Source organism: Corvus brachyrhynchos, unplaced genomic scaffold, assembly GCF_000691975.1.
Source record: "Corvus brachyrhynchos isolate BGI_N302 unplaced genomic scaffold, ASM69197v1 scaffold29, whole genome shotgun sequence".
Classification (NCBI taxonomy): Eukaryota; Metazoa; Chordata; class Aves; order Passeriformes; family Corvidae; genus Corvus; species Corvus brachyrhynchos.
In genome coordinates, this window is record NW_008240033.1 from 2,296,728 (window position 1) to 2,312,381 (window position 15,654).

The 15,654-nt window shown below is 38.9% G+C and overlaps 1 protein-coding gene across 1 annotated transcript in view; it reads left to right on the forward strand.

Moving 5' to 3' along the window:
* TSPAN12 (tetraspanin 12) overlaps positions 1-15,654 on the forward strand; it is a 47,231-nt gene that overhangs the window by 22,499 nt on the left and 9,078 nt on the right. Inside the window, exons 4-5 of the mRNA XM_008640979.2 lie at positions 10,350-10,424; positions 14,676-14,783. Of these exons, the coding sequence (XP_008639201.1) occupies positions 10,350-10,424; positions 14,676-14,783 (183 nt within the window). The remainder of the gene's footprint in view (positions 1-10,349; positions 10,425-14,675; positions 14,784-15,654) is intronic.

Below are 15,654 nucleotides of genomic sequence, written 5' to 3' on the forward strand. Positions count from 1 at the left end.
ACATCGAAATGAAAGCCATTTTTGAAATACCAAGTCTTAGTTACTGAACAACTGGAAAACAATGGTATGGCCGACTGAAGGTAATCCCCTCTTGATTGAACAATACCCTCTGCTTGCAGGCAGGTCCAAGGGTCAGAGCAGACCCTACTAGCTCAGCAGTAGGGGTCCAAAGAGTAGTTTTTAGAAGTTAAGATGTAACACTCTATGGTAATATAAGAACTCTTATAGGCTGTATGTAAATGCTATAGGATTTGTATCTTGTATTAGATTGGTTAGTGACAATTAGAATATTCAGTACAGAAGATGATTTATTGTATTGTAACCAAGACTTCACCATTCCATTCTATTCTCATCACTTCTTCTTCACTCTCATTCCTCTTGCTCTCTCTCTCTCTTACCCGCTTACTCTCTTGCTCTCTTGGGCCTGCTCAGAGCTGCCAGCTGCAGCTCTAAGCAGTGCCCCTATACCCACGCCCTTTGCAATAAACCGCATGTTCCGAGATCTGCCTATAGAGATCTCTCGTCACCGTCTCCGTCTATGCCCAGTCCAGTCTGAACCCCAAAAGAACCGACACCTGCCTTGTTTGAAAGACTGGTTTAAATGTGTTTATAATACTGTAGTTCAGGTTTGATGAGAAGCTAGTACTCTGCTAAAGCTCAGTTTCAGATAGTCAGTGGGTAACTAAGGGCTGGACATTTAGCTTACATTCTGAGGTACTGCTGGTTTGATGTTCCACTGGTAAGAGTAAATACACTTAAAGTTCACCAATTTTTATTATACCCCAGTAGTTTCAAATATGAGTAACTTTCTCAGAAAAATAGAGTATTTTTGTTCTTGCTATATTTCTAATTTTGAATTCAAAGGTAAACTGCTGGAGATGATGCCTGTACTAACTATTATGCATTTTTTTGCCTTGAAGTGGAGAGCAAGATTCTTTCCTGTTTAGATCAGGATTTTTAAGGTTCAAACAAGTTGTTCGATTTTGAGATGGATTTTGGTGATGCCACAATGCCACCACAGTGCTAAGCCAAGCTTTGCAGGAACACGTGCACTCTGCAGGCTCCCAGCTCTGTGGAGCGGAGTACGTTGGTCCTGGGGTTCAGTGCCAGCCTCTCTGTCTGCCTGTGGAAGCATGGTGCATTTTGTTGACCTTGCCTTCCCCAACATAAATAAATCCTTGCTGTGTATGTCCTTAAAAGACTTTTTCTAAGGCAAGTGCTTTGAAACAGTGCCGAATTTCCTTAAGTAGGAGAGGGAGCTCACAGAGGAGACATGAGTTGCTTGGCCATGTGGCATATTGGGAATTGTGCAGTGATGAAGGTGCTGCCTGCAGAACACACAGCAAGCAAGAGCAGCTGTGTATTTGAGCCGCGTGGGGGAGCATGACAAGAATTGAACTGCTGGGAGTGTCCAGGTCTTCTTCCAAGTACTTGACTTAAATCCAAATATTTGCTGTGATCATGGTGATGATCTGCTGCTTTCATCCAGGCACTGAGCAGCTGCCTTGAATGCTTGGCAGTGTTGCAGAGGCTACACAGCACAATTTGGTGCAGTTATCCAGCAGCTCCAAGTAACAAGAACTGCCTGGCCTCTTGAGGGCAACGCCTTTGACTTAGGACAGTGGGATTGGATAGTGCCGTTAGGAGGCCATAAATTTTAATTCTTTTGTGTATATATCTTCAATAATGCTTTAGGAAAGAGGCACAGTGTTGAGACGGAAGTTAGATATCTATTGACAGTAGTCATTTCATGATTCCAGTATGTTTACTGCATGCTGTACTTTTAGGCGCGCCTGATGGGAGCTGACTACTTTGTTCTTGGGGACTTATATCCTGAATGTTCGTTTGATTGGGTGTCACTGTGTTTGGCCTCATGATCTTTTTGGAGCAAGCCTTGTTGCTCTTACCTTCCTTGTTCCTGTTTTTCCTCATTCCCACTTGTTACACTGTCAGTACTGCTTCTTCCCTCCAAGTCTTACAAATCGTTGATACCCAGGGCAGTAGAAGAGAATGAAACAGCACCAGAACTGAAAAGGGCTCTGGAATAATGCTCTCAGGTCAAAAGAGGAGGGAAGATAGCAAAAAAAAGGTTGGTGAAGTGATGGATGTGGGTACCCCAAAACTATTGAAAAGACGGACTGATATGAGAGTAGGTTCCAGGCACTGGGGTTGTTGAGGGTAGAGAGTTGTGAGTGATACCAGGATGGGAATGAGTGCTGCTGCATCTTGACTGAGAAAAGATGGGGAGCTGCTGAGATATGTGGTCTTTCTGCTGTAGTTAGGTTTTTTTCTCCCCTCTGTCCTTTCCAGCTCTTCTTTTCTCATTGCTTGTTTGCCCAGGTTTTTTTTATTTGCTGAAATGAAAAGGGAATGGGGGAAGTTCCTAAGAGCAAGGAAGAAGTGTATGAATCCACAAAGCCCAGCCAAATACCTGTGTCCTGTCTGAGACACAGCCCAGCTCACCGATGGGGTCTGCTGATGCTGTGGTTCAGCTGCATTCTTGTTGCCTCAAGCTGTGTATGGAGTGGATATCCTGTCAGGTAGATTAATCTTTTTCTTGTTGAAGCATACCCTTTTGACTGTTAAACCACAAAGGCAGTTTGCTTTGTGTACGGGGGCTGCAGTGTGGGTTTTATATCATAAGATCATTTCTTCACTCAAAATGGTGATTGTTTGAAGTGTCTTGGGGCATGCTGAAGCAGAGTCGTGTATAGCACCAAATGGGTCTATTTTACAAGCAAAAAGGGTTTTCTTGACTAAGGAAACATTTTTATGGTGTGTAATTTCCTTGGTAGAAAATAAAGAGCAGGTAGACAAATGAAGGAAGCTGTGTTTTGAAAAATCTGTGCAGAAAAAGGAAACTTTAGGTTTTGATTTAAATCCTATGAAATAGGAGAAGAAAAAGGGAAAAGAGAATATGACAACCCATATGAAAATTGTGGTCTAATGTCTATCTTTACCTATATCCTGTTTAGTACTTTACCATGACCTTGCAATAACCCTATTTCTGGAAGTTCACTGACTTGAGGTAATTGAACCCTTAGCAAGTAAATCCTAATAACTGTAGGAAGTGTGCATTTGCTTATTTCCAAAGTAATACCAGTTTACTTATATAAGCAAAGATAACCATTAAAGTAAAAATTTACAACAGGTGAAGAATATCCCACAGAAGAATCAAGGCTGTGAACAAAAATCTAATTATTCATAAATAATTTTATTTAGTTTCTAAAAAAACAAATGGCTTAATAAAATAACTTGGATACGTAGCTTCAAAAACTAGAAAGTTCATTGCCATAAAAAAAATTAATTTAAAACTTACTTACAAAGTTTTACAAAAAAGCAGTGGACTTTGTGAAGATCATAGACTTTAAGACATTTTGATAAAATTTTGTGATCTCAGAAACAAAATTTAAGATAATAGAGATATTTGATTATTTTTGTGTGAAATGTATTTATTTTGAAGAACTGGATGACATATTCAGTAGCTTGTGTTGCAAGTCGATGGTTTCAGCTCATTTCCGTGTTGACTTTTGGCTGCATCTCTCACAAATTTCTGTGTTGTCAAGCACATAAACTGAATTTAAAATCAAAATTACTGAATGGACTGTTAATTCCTACAGGGCAGGGCTGAGGGTGCAGGGGAAAATTTGTGCTGCTGAAGTGGATAAACAGGATATCAGTTTTCCATGCAGCTTGTCTGACTAGGTTTAGTGAGTGTTTGCTCCATTTTTGAAAAAGATAGCTGGATTAATCAGTAAAATAATCTTGTTAGTTTGTAAACTGACAAAGATAAAGGGAACCATAGCTTACAAGTTATCGAAGGAGGAGGGACTTGGTAGATTTTACACAGAAAGATTCTGGTTCCTGTTGGTGATCCAGTGGTGATGGTCATCTGAGGTTTCCCTGGTGAGGGCAGAGAGATGTTTGGATGGCTTGCATCTCAGAAGATCAAGGCTGATGCACTTGGGCTGTTAGCCATTGGGAAATGCTATGCATAACTCTTAAATCTGCTGGCATTCACTTTACATACCAGATACTCTGGTCTTTTAGAGGTTATGGTAAGGTTTCATTCTGCAGTTGCCCTCTTGCAAGTTCCTTCAGCCGCTGCCCTTTCCAGAGCTTTCTTCACCTCTAATGCCATATGGAACATGTTGCTCAAGAAAGCAGTGTGAGACAGCAAGTCTGAGGAGGCTGGAGTTGTTCATCAGCTACTCTTTGTTTGCTCTGGCATAAGGACTGGGTTTTTTCTTGAGTCTGATGGGGGGAAAAAAAAGGTTTTATGTCTTCTGGGAGAAAAAGCTTGAAAAAAAAGATGTTTATGAAATAAAATACAGGTGATGTGAATAATGATTCATTAATAAGTACACCCATCCTTCAAAGAAAGGCGTATTTGGTCAGAAAATGAAGGATTTCTACAGTCTTGTAGAACAAGTTCTCCAAAAGCTCTCCATGCTCTCGCTTTTCTTCACTTTCTTGCAACTTCTGACTCCAGTAGTTAGCCCCTGCCTGCCATTGCTATTTGCTTTCATACACAGAACGCACTCTTGCTTCACTGTCTGGAAGTGGGCTTAACAAGTCAGTATTCTGACTGTGTTGTGTGATGGGATATATTTGTTCTCTATGCATTATTTAAATAGATTCTGAAGTCTCCTCAGGTTGACAGTAGTTAACTAGGAAGCTGTCAGAACAGAAAAGCGCATGATGCAACGTAAAAACAATAAGGTCTGAGCAAGGAAAAAGATAAATTAAACCATTCTTGTGCCTTCCTACTTCTGATGAAATTTGAGTTGACACAGAACCCTGTCTCTGTTCACATTCATGGCTCTTGCTTCTAAGTCGCACTTGCAAACTGCAAACAAAACGATCACTGGTATGAGCAGGCTCGAGGGAGCATGACTGCAGATATGTTCAGGTCTTTCATTCTCCTTGTGCATAGGCTAACAGCCCAGTTTTACTGGTTATAGAAGCTGCTTGCTGATGAAGCATTTTGTAGGTCATTGGCAACAAATTACTGAAGCCATCAGTGGCAGAGTAAAAAAATCACGTGTGGAAAAAACCCATCACTTCCAGAATATACTTGGGTGCACTCAGCTTTGTAGGATGGCAGCCCTTATCTGCTTGGGCTGCTCGGCAGCAGAGTGCCATAGTGACTTGGTCACTAAATGCCAAAAGTCACCAAATTTCTGTAAGAGTTCCTGGTCTTAGCTTTGTTTCTGACATAATGTTTACACAGGGTTCAGAAGGGCATCCTCAGAGGACAGTCATGCTGATTTTGTATCATGATGATTTGTGGGATCATCATGGTGGCTGAAGGAGGGCACTGGCTGTTGATAATTGCCCTGGCTGTTGTGCTGAAGGAAACTACTGTAGGGCAATAGAGTTTTAACTCAAGTTTTCCTTTGCTAAATGTAGTTAGAATTCAGTATTTCTGCTGTGAAAAAATCTCTGAGAAGAACTGAAAATCTCTCTCCATGTACTGTGTTTTGTGAAGTCTCAGTTTCCTCTGTCATCCTGTTGCTATGTTGGTGACAGATTATTTGTCACCCGTTCTTTTCACCTGTTGCCTGAAAAGCATAGACAAATTACATTAGGTTATTAACTGCAGAAATCACGTGGTGTGTTCAACACAAAATCTCTAGAAAACTACAGTAAGAGTTTTATATTGCATCTCTGCAAAAGACATAAGACATTGTGCTTCATGCTTTACATCCTTCCCTAAGTTGCCCACAATTGCAACAAAAAAATCCTGTACTCTGCAGGATGGAAGGCCATGAGGGAGAGATTTTATGTTGGGAGACACTTCATGTGTGTGCTCTTTGCTATTACTCTCTGAACAGAATGGGAGTTGTTGGAACAAACACCTTTTAAACAAATTTAAAATGCCTTAGATTCAGTAAGAATGATTTTGTGCTTGCATTTAGTATTTTTATTCGTGTTTTCATCTCAGTGGTTGAGATGATCAAGAAAGAAATACATTCCTGGAATGTATTTGGTGGTGGTGGACATCAGCTTAGTTTGGTAGAAAAAATGTAATAGCAAAAAAGCCTGTTGTAATTTATTTAGGATTAACTAATTTTGTAGCTTAGTTTTTAGCCTTAGATGGAGAGATAGGAAGACATTTTGGGCCTATGCCAGAGCATATATGCTCCATGTATGGAGCGCTGGTGTACACTGGCATATAGGGAGCTTGAACCCTCATGTGGGGGTGCCACTGTAGTGTGCAGAAATTTTATTCACACTAAAATTTTTGATTATATTTACACAGTCTATACAGATCTTTATAAAAATAGGTTTTAATTACATTGATTTTTTAATGCCTATCTGAAAATACCATGTATGGTTTTTAGTGCTTTATCGTGGTCTGATAGCCTTTATGCAGATAACTATTTGAATTAGGACAAAACCTATTCAGTACTAGTCCCTGGTTTTTTTTTTTTTTGGTAGGTGTTGGTTTTGGTTTGGTTTGGTTTTTGTCTTTATTTACTTGATGGTTACCTCCCTTCTGTGGCTGAAATTATAGTAATGGGATTTGCATTCACTATCCCCCTGTCCTTTCCGTCTTATATATGAATTCCCTGTAGATGTGAGCTTGGGGTTGTTTGACTTGCACAGGAGCAAGAGCTCTGTGGAGGCTGTTGCAAGTTGCAGTAGGTGTTACAAGCTGGTAGCATCTCTGCACTAGTAGGTAGTATTTCAGTGGTGGGATTCCGTGCTGTTGTTGCGTGTGGGTATTGGAGGTTTCAGGATTTGAATATTGACTGTGGGCACTTCTGCGCCTGTACCTCATGAAGAGTATTCCAGCAGAACACGGCCTGGTGATTACGTAGGGGATATCTTTACTATCTTTCCTTGGTCCTTCATGTCTCTGTATCTCTGAAACTGGTTTTCACAGTAATGACTTCAGTAATTCCCACTTCTTAAATGTTTAGTCTCTTGCACAAGAAAGGAAGGAGAACAGGATTCTCCTGAGCCCCCAGGTCCTTCACCTCTCTTTCAGGACTGATGTGCTAGAAAAAGAGTTGTGTAAGCCCCTGCAGTCTGTCAGTGCTGCAAATCCAAGTGCTTGTGCAATGTTCCAGGTATTAGATGTAATGTTCCTGTTGGAAAATGACTGCTTTACAGAGCTGCTGCCTGCCTCTCTTCTCTCTCCTTCCCTTCCACCATGTGACCTGTGCTAGAGGAAGCTTAACAAGGAGGTTGCAGGAGAACCAGCTCCTGCTGACTGAAAACATCCAGTTTACGTATACTGAAGTTTAGTATCTTGGCCACAAGCATGATGTATGGAGTAGTAAATGTCTAACGCTTTATTTATTTTTAAGTTGGCAAATAATTTTACTTTATTACTCTCTAAAGAGTGTTTTCTGCCAGCATTTCAGTTGTTCAGCTTCTCTCAAGGAAGCAACATTTTAGGTTTTTCACAGTTTTGCTGGAGGAAATCCTTCAGTGAAACTGATGTGTTCGTAACAGGATCAAGGCACCACTTCAATTTTCTGATTATTTTGCGTAGTCACAGTAAGGAGAGAATGATAGTGATTAGCAATTGCCTACAAAAGGGTGGTGTTACAAGTCTGTGGGATTTGCCCTGTAAAGGGTCTCCAGTTCTTAAAGTGGTCACAACTGTGGCTTTATTTCATCATAGCTTGTAGATGTCTTTGCAAAACTGTTCGCTCCCTTGTGTGCCTTCCCCTTCTTACCCTCTCTCTGCCAAAAAAAGAAAAAGAGAAACAAAGAAACAGTAAAAAAAAATCTCAGCAAAGGCCAAGAGTACTCTGAGGGAGGTGTTCTGTAGAAGGTTATATCAGTGACCTCCTGGTGCAGTTTGAGTGTGATGTACAACCGTGCTCCTCAGTGAGTTACTCATCTTTACGACATGTAGCCACTCAACTCACAGGAAGAAATGTTAAGCCTGCTCTAAAACAAAGTCCCTGTTTTTGGCAAGAACCAGAAGCATGGAAATGCAGGAAGATGCATTTAGCATTCAGACTCTTGTGGGAATTTAACTGGGGACAAGGAATAAGCATTGAAGCCAGTAATAATTTCTAGATTTGGAAGATGGAAATTAGGGGTAATAAATCTAAATAATGGTTAGAGGATTTTTTTCTTCCCCACAAAACTTGCTATGTAAGTATTTGTTTTGCAAACGATTACAAAGAGAGAGGTATAATATTCTCCTTCAGCAGCAGAGAGAAACAACCTCCGAGCATGGCCTTTCCTGTGTGTAAACTCATTGTGTATTTTCTCTTTTGTGTTATGAACAGATATGGTCTTTCTGAGGACAGAAGGCTTGATTCTGCAGTGCCCTGATGTGTCTAGATGTAGGTAGTCAGGAGTGCTCAGTCCCTGGCAGACCCAAAAGGGGTTTATGAGTGAATCTGGCTAAGTAGTTTTCTATCTTGGGCTGTATTCAGTAATGGGACGAAAATCTTGGGTTTGGCTTTTCTGTCTCCTACTACTACCACAAACATTCTTAACTTACATCCTGAGAAAGATGAGGAAGTTTCAAATGTTAAGCTTGATGAATGAATTAAATGTTGCAAAGAACTGCAAATTTAGAGTTTTGCAGAGAATGCCATATGTACACTCCCAGATATGTTGCTTTCACCACAATCAGTGATTTTTGTATAAGATTCAGGGATAGCAGACAGTTCCAGTCTTGTTATTCAGTTAGAGTATAAGCCCACTGAGATTTCTTTTGACAGCCAAGAAGTGAAATGCGCTTTTCATTGAAACATTAAGCTGTTCTCCCTCTCAAAAATGTTGGTTTAAGAGTATAAGTCATAATATTTAAGGGGATTAGTCATAATGCCCTTAAACATTTTTTATTATAATTATTAATTAAAAGAGCATGTGGCACTAAAGTATGTGGTATTCTTTCCTGCTTTCAAAGTGAATACTTAGAAGTAGATTTCCATGTTTGGTTTTTTTAAAAGAACCCTTTGCATAGCTACTAGGTGCTGCAGTGATTAGTAGATACATTGCATAGAAGCTTATGACTTTATTTCTTAGAGAGAGCACCATTGTTCTTGGAAGGTGTGATTCATGTTTTTCCTCTTTTGGATCTTTGGAGGATGAACGTATTGGTTATTGAAGACTTGTACTGGATCTGTGTGTGCTTACAGTGTTGATATGTAAGGAAATGCAGTGTGGTGTTCAGCTGGAATGACTGTTAAGATGCAATGTAACATGATGAAGACTAGTAAAACAGGAGTTCTTCTTTCAGTACCATATTTATTGGATAGACTTTTGCAGAGGGAGGGTATGGGTACAGATTTCTCTTAAAATTAACATGAGTATTTTTACATGCACTTCTTATATGTCTCTGTGTGCATCTACATCACTAATTCAGGGAGTTAGATTTGTTGAGCAAGTAGAGATAAGCCAAGACCAGTAGCTGCCAAGGTATCTGAATTACTCAGTTCCAGACCAGATGAATGAAAAAGGTGTTATGTAGATGACTGTTAAAGCCTAATATTTGTGGATTTATACTCTGTTTTAAACAATACATCTTATTAACCCTTTAAAAAAAAACCCCGTATCATCAGTTCATGTTTTGTGTCCTAAATAGATTCCTGAATGAAATAACTAAATTAGAAGCCATTTGTATCCTACCAATGGAATTGTATATTTATTCTATTTTATATTGTGATAGTGTTTCTTTGATTTTCAAATTAGATTAAAATCCATGAAGATTGTGACCCTAAAGTCTCGAATACCGAGAGCAAAGGGAAGCTCAGTCCACTGACATGGAAGTAAATTTGGAGTCAAGAATAAATGAGACTATACTTCTGCTTTAAATAAAGGATAAATAGGACACTTTTAATAGAGAACACCAGTTAAAATAGCTTTAAAGTCCATGTAGCTTTATCCTGCAGTTCAGAAAGGGTTTGTTGATGCTATATAGAAGAAACTCTCGCTCCTTCTAGTTAGAGCGGCCAGGTTTTTTTAAGCTTCATTACCAAGGTCTCTACTTCTTAATTTATACTTGTATTTCCTATTTTTAAATAGTTCAAGGGTTATACCTTGTAATAAAAAAAGATACTTCAATTAATCTCTAAATATTACAGTTAGTACAGTTAGACCTGACCTCAAATACCTAAATCACTTTGATAAGAATGTACTTTTCAAGAAAGAAATGTTCCATGATCTTAGCTTGCATAAAGTTTGCTGCCTGAATCTTTCATATTTTGGTTACAAAAATGCATTTCCATATCTATGTCTTCAGTCATGAAATTTTAATAATATTTTCAAAGTTCTTCACCTTTGAAAAAAAGACTTAACAATATCTAACTTTGAAAACTTTTTTATTTTGAAGAGATAAAAAATAGCTAAGACCATTCTGTTTTCTGCAGTATTTTGGAAGCTTGCTTGTAATATTCTGCATTGAACTGGCCTGTGGTGTTTGGACCTACGAGCAGGAAATAACGGTGAGTCAGAAAAGGAGGCTGCATTTTTTCAGCAGAAGAAAACTAAGTTTTCCATTAGCTAGCTGTTTTCTAATTGCTGTAGTGTTTATCTCTGTTCATTATTCTGACAGTTTAATTTCAAGTGACTGCCTTCATTTTAAACAGAGAATTCTCCTGGGAGAGCTTGTCTGTCTGGAAGGCCCTGTCTGGGTTTCTCCTTAACCCCTCTATATTTGAGAGCCAAATCAGTCATTCCCCCTTTTAAGAACTTAATTTTATGTTAATTCTTGCTTAGGCAGGTTCTCACTGAAGTCTTTGATATTTTTGAGGATAAATCATGAACTTCAAGCTTAAATAAGGATTTTGAGAGAGGAGATGAGAGAATTTGAAAGGATTTTGCCCCAAAAGTTCTTTGTGTTTTAAAGAATGTACTACATTGTAAACAGACAGCATATTCTTTCAATAGAGGACTTGCTGTCTGCTAAATTCTGCACACTGCCTCCACAAGCTATAAATGCCAGTTTTAAGCAAAACATGTCTTGACTATAAAACACTCTTCTGTAAACTTGTGAAGAGGCTTTTATCTCTGTCTGGTTTTTATAACTGCACCAACCTTTAATTTTCAAACTGAGGACTTGTAACCATCATGTAAGAAAATAGGTAAGTGTTGAACAAATTAAACTGAAATGTAACTGCTGGCTGCTATATCCTTACATCTTGTACTGAGTCTGGTACATTTTTATGAGTAGAGGGACAAATATTTTTCTCTCAACTGCCAAGATATGCCCAATATAATGGTCTTTCCAACAGTGAATGACAATTATATTGTAGTAAGATGTGAGGGAGCTTTCTTGATATTTACACAGTACTTGGACCAAAGGAATTTCTGGCAGATTTGAAGTCTGAAGTTACATGGCAGGACTTTGCATCAGAATTCATTCCCTAGCAGCACAGATTCCAGAGAGGTGTTCTAATATAATAACAATTAAAGCTATTTCTTTGCTTTAAATGTCAGCTTCCATTGATTCATTTTGAAATGGGGAATACAGACGAGGCATTCTTCATGTTATGGGCGCAGCTGCCCTCTGCAGGGGTTTTGCCAAGGATGGCTGTTACAGATAACATCCATCTTTCCACAGAAATCTTGTCAGTGGAAACCTCCTGAAATTGCATAGCCTTCACAGCTCTGGAACATGCTTTTTCAGCCTTCGCTATTCAGTTAGAAACCCTGAAGTTACGCTGTGTTTTAGTCTGACCCCCAAGCTTTTGTTTATCTGCTGTTCTACTGAAACCCAAACCTGGGACAGTTTGATAAAGGCTGGCAAAGCCCTACTATATGTTATGTCACTGGTCATGCTGTTTCCCTCCAGACGAAAATACTGCTGTCCCTTCAGCCCTTTGCTAAAGTAAGCAGCACTGGATTCCATGCCTGCATCTTCTGCAGTGGGTCACAGCAAACCCAGATGCCTTTTTTCTTGCTTTTCTTTGTCTGTTTTCTTCTCTCCCTATTTATGTGTATTTTTTTTTATTCCTTATCTCCTGAAATACTGTGTTGGCTTGGGTCTTTTCATTTTTTGTTGTTGTTGTTGTATTCTCTTTCTTGATTTCTTACTATTACTCCCTTTGTCCTAACACTGCTGCTCTTTGTGTGATGGTGTGGGTTTCTTGCTGCTGAGAACCATAGGGAATGTGGCAGTCTGGAAGAGAACAGTTATTTTTCAGTGGCTCTTCCATACCTGTGCAGGTCATTCCCTAGAATGTGCTTCCTCCTACTCGATAAAGATAAGATGATTCCCTCTTACAACCATAGGGGTATCTTGATGTCATACTGGTTTCAGTGTAGCATGAAATCACATGAGCCCCTGGTGGGTTTCAGAGATCAGTTGGCATTAGTGTAGGTGGGTGTGTAGTGTAGTGTGGGTGATATTGTCAAAAATGTTACTGAGGCATAACTGCCTCTGCTGATCCAGTATGGGCATTCCTTGGTGTGTGGACAACTTGCTCTAAGAGTCCTGGCATAAACAGCTTTCCTTCCAGCTCATGATAGCTCTCAGCATGTAGTGTGCCTCATGACTAATTTATTCCACCCACAAGATTGAAAAGCCAGTGTGGGTTCTTGGCTTATTTAGGTGTTGATCAAGCTTTGATAGTCATTAGAGAAATAATAATGAGTAATTAGATCTCAGTGGCAGACTGAACTTTATAGAACTTAGGTTAAAGTCAAACCAGCATCTCTAGTTTTTGTTTGTCTACACATGAGTATTGGTATATAGTCAAACAAATGTATCTTAATCATGTATTATTGTGCACTACCACGTATATGAGCTGACAGAAAGATATTTAGTAGGTACATCAATATACCTATTACCTGTCCAGTTTTACCTGTTGCCATTCTTGCAGCAGTCAAAACACACAGATTCTGAAATGCCTCCTTAGCTCCAGCATTCATATTGCTTTCCTACAGTGGGGTTTAGATTGTTTTGCTTTGCTTTTAATTTCCTTCTCTCACCTCTTGAGGGTTTTTTTTCCCCTGCCTTCCATTGATTTCGTGAAGAAGTTGGATGTAGTGTGTTGCAGGCATAACCTTGGACTGTGTTTAACTCAAATAAGTTAATAAAAAACAGTCTAGCAAGTAGGAGCTTAATTGCAGCACTGTCAACTATTATCCAAAAAAAGCAGAGTGCTAGCTTGCAATGCAGAGGAAAGATAAATGCATTGAGTACAAAAATAAATCAATTTATTATAGTGACCAGTGTAAATGTTCGTGACAGAAATATTCTGTGATCATGCTTTTACGTATCTTTAGTACGCTACCGATAACATATTTTTCATGTGAACAATAGTGAGTTCAATGCAAAAATCTGCTAAGTGAAAGGCATGTTAAATTTCTGGGACCTTATTAATATATTGATGATATGAAGCTTTGCTAGGGCATCTAAAATGTACCATAACTTAGCAGTGGTAATGAAATGTTATCAATTGTTCCTATTTGTATTATGGGTTCAGGCAGGCAGTGGTAGTCCCTATATTTTTGTAGAGCATCTAGCACAATGAAGACCAGCTTCCTTGGGAAGTATTGTACAAATTTTCTTTCCTTAGATAACATTTGTTGCTACTTACAGAATGCCCTTACTGTTAGCTTCAAATTAAACAGGAGAGCAAAGTCACCGCTGCTAGAGGGGCTGGGCTCCCCTCCCATTCAAGTGACAGCTGATACTGCAGTTGTGGTTTCTTTTAGCTTGACTGTTAAGGCTGATGGAAACAAGGCAAAACTCAGCATGGATGGTATGTGCTCCTAGAATGGTGACTGCAGTCTTCAGATCCTTGTTTTGTTTTGGCACACTGAAATTTGTGCTGCTGAATTGAAGTGAGGTTTTGATCTTTACTTGTAACTTCACTGTATGTCAGGTGCCACAGCGCTTGCCTCTGCAATAAATTGCTAACTGAGGTGTTGTATTCAGACAATGGAGTGCACCAGCACCTCACTTCTGAGTTGTCACATTTGTAAGAAAAATCTTTCAGAATCCTTTCAGAAGAAAAATTTTCACAAGGCTGTGAGTGTGTTTGGGAAAAAAAGGTCATTGGGCCTTGTCTACTCTTCCTTGTTACAGTTTTTGAGCAAGTTACTGAAATGGAGCACATTCAGGATACCTGCATGCAGGACTCCAGACAAAGCCAGAAAATGGCTGAAAAAACTCCTGGGGTAGAATTCATCTCAATTAATTTTATATATGTAGAAATTAGACATTTAAATCAAAGTTCTTCACCTTAGTGAAGTGGATTTCAGACTTAAAGAGAATGATTCATCTGCTCTGTTTAAGTTATTTATCTTGAGATGAATTTCCCCATTTGGCTGCCTGTTTATTTCTATTATCTAAGACAACACCATGGGAATATCTAAAATGGGTCAAACAGATACCATCCCTGATAACTTGGATGGAACTCAGTCCAAGTTTTATGCCAGGTAAACAATCTGGTAATGATACAAATAAATTGTACCAAATCATCCCATAATCTCTCCAAAATGTAACTGCTTTTCAGTTTACATTAATTTGTAAGCAAAGGAAACAAATAACTTTTCCTTGATATTTTAAGAAGGTCTTGTAAAGTATTGAATCATAAAAATTGCAACACTTGGTTTCCTGTTTTATTTGTATACAAAGTTATTTTAGTCATTGCACTGGAAAGATCTCAGTATAGATGGAACCTGTGGGTTTGGAGCCACAAGCCTTCTGATCCATTGTGTGAGTCACCTATCTCTCCTTGCTCCAGGTTCCAGTGCAGTGGTCCGATATGATCACACTGAAAGCCAGGATGACCAATTATGGCCTACCTAGGTACCAGTGGCTGACCCATGCTTGGAATTTCTTCCAGAGGGAGGTAAGATGACGGTTAATTCATGAACTAAAGTAATACCTGCTCAGTGAGTGTTATTTATCTGCTAAGGAAAAAGGTTTGGTTTTAAGTGAATAGGCAAATAAATGCAAGTTCATTTGGTATGAAACACTGTGTAGTGATGCTGTCTTTTGACATCACTTGGTATCCAATTCTTTAGTTTGTAGGCCCTAAAGGTAATTAAACACCAAAACCAGAATGTTAATAAATTCATTTAAATTGCTAACATTCTCATATCCTTTTTCAGTAAGGTTAGGACACCATTACCTTTTAGGATTACTGTAATGTTGAAGGATATGATATATATAAAATTAAAAATCTGCAGGTAAAGTAAAATGAATGTGTCTATATGTTGTTTTAATATTAAACTGTGCTCCCCTTCCCATAGGCTCTGTTAGTTTCCTTTCATGGAGCTGTCATGGTTAAGATATGTTTAGCTGGAAAGGAATGGGAAAGGAAGTTTCCAAAAAGATGCCAACACTGTCTCTTTGGCCGAGGTTTGTGAAAGTGATGAGGGTTTTTATTTCCTTTGACTGGGGGGTGGGAAACAAACCAAAAAGCTTCCTTGTATTCACAGCTTTGCCCTCTAGCCTACTAAAATTCAGAACTGTTTTTATAGAATGAAGTATTATGTTACAGAAACATGAAATTGCCCAAGGTAAAACCCATTAACTCCAAATATAACTCACGTGCAGGAACAGAACTCTTTAAATACCTGTCATTGTGCTGCCCTTGTTGAAATGTTGAAATCTATCATTGTTGTACAGATTTCCTGTTTATTTAAACATTTCCTGGCAGCACTTGGTTAGTCTGTATTTATACTAAAACCTGAAAGAAAGAGGTTACACACCAGCAC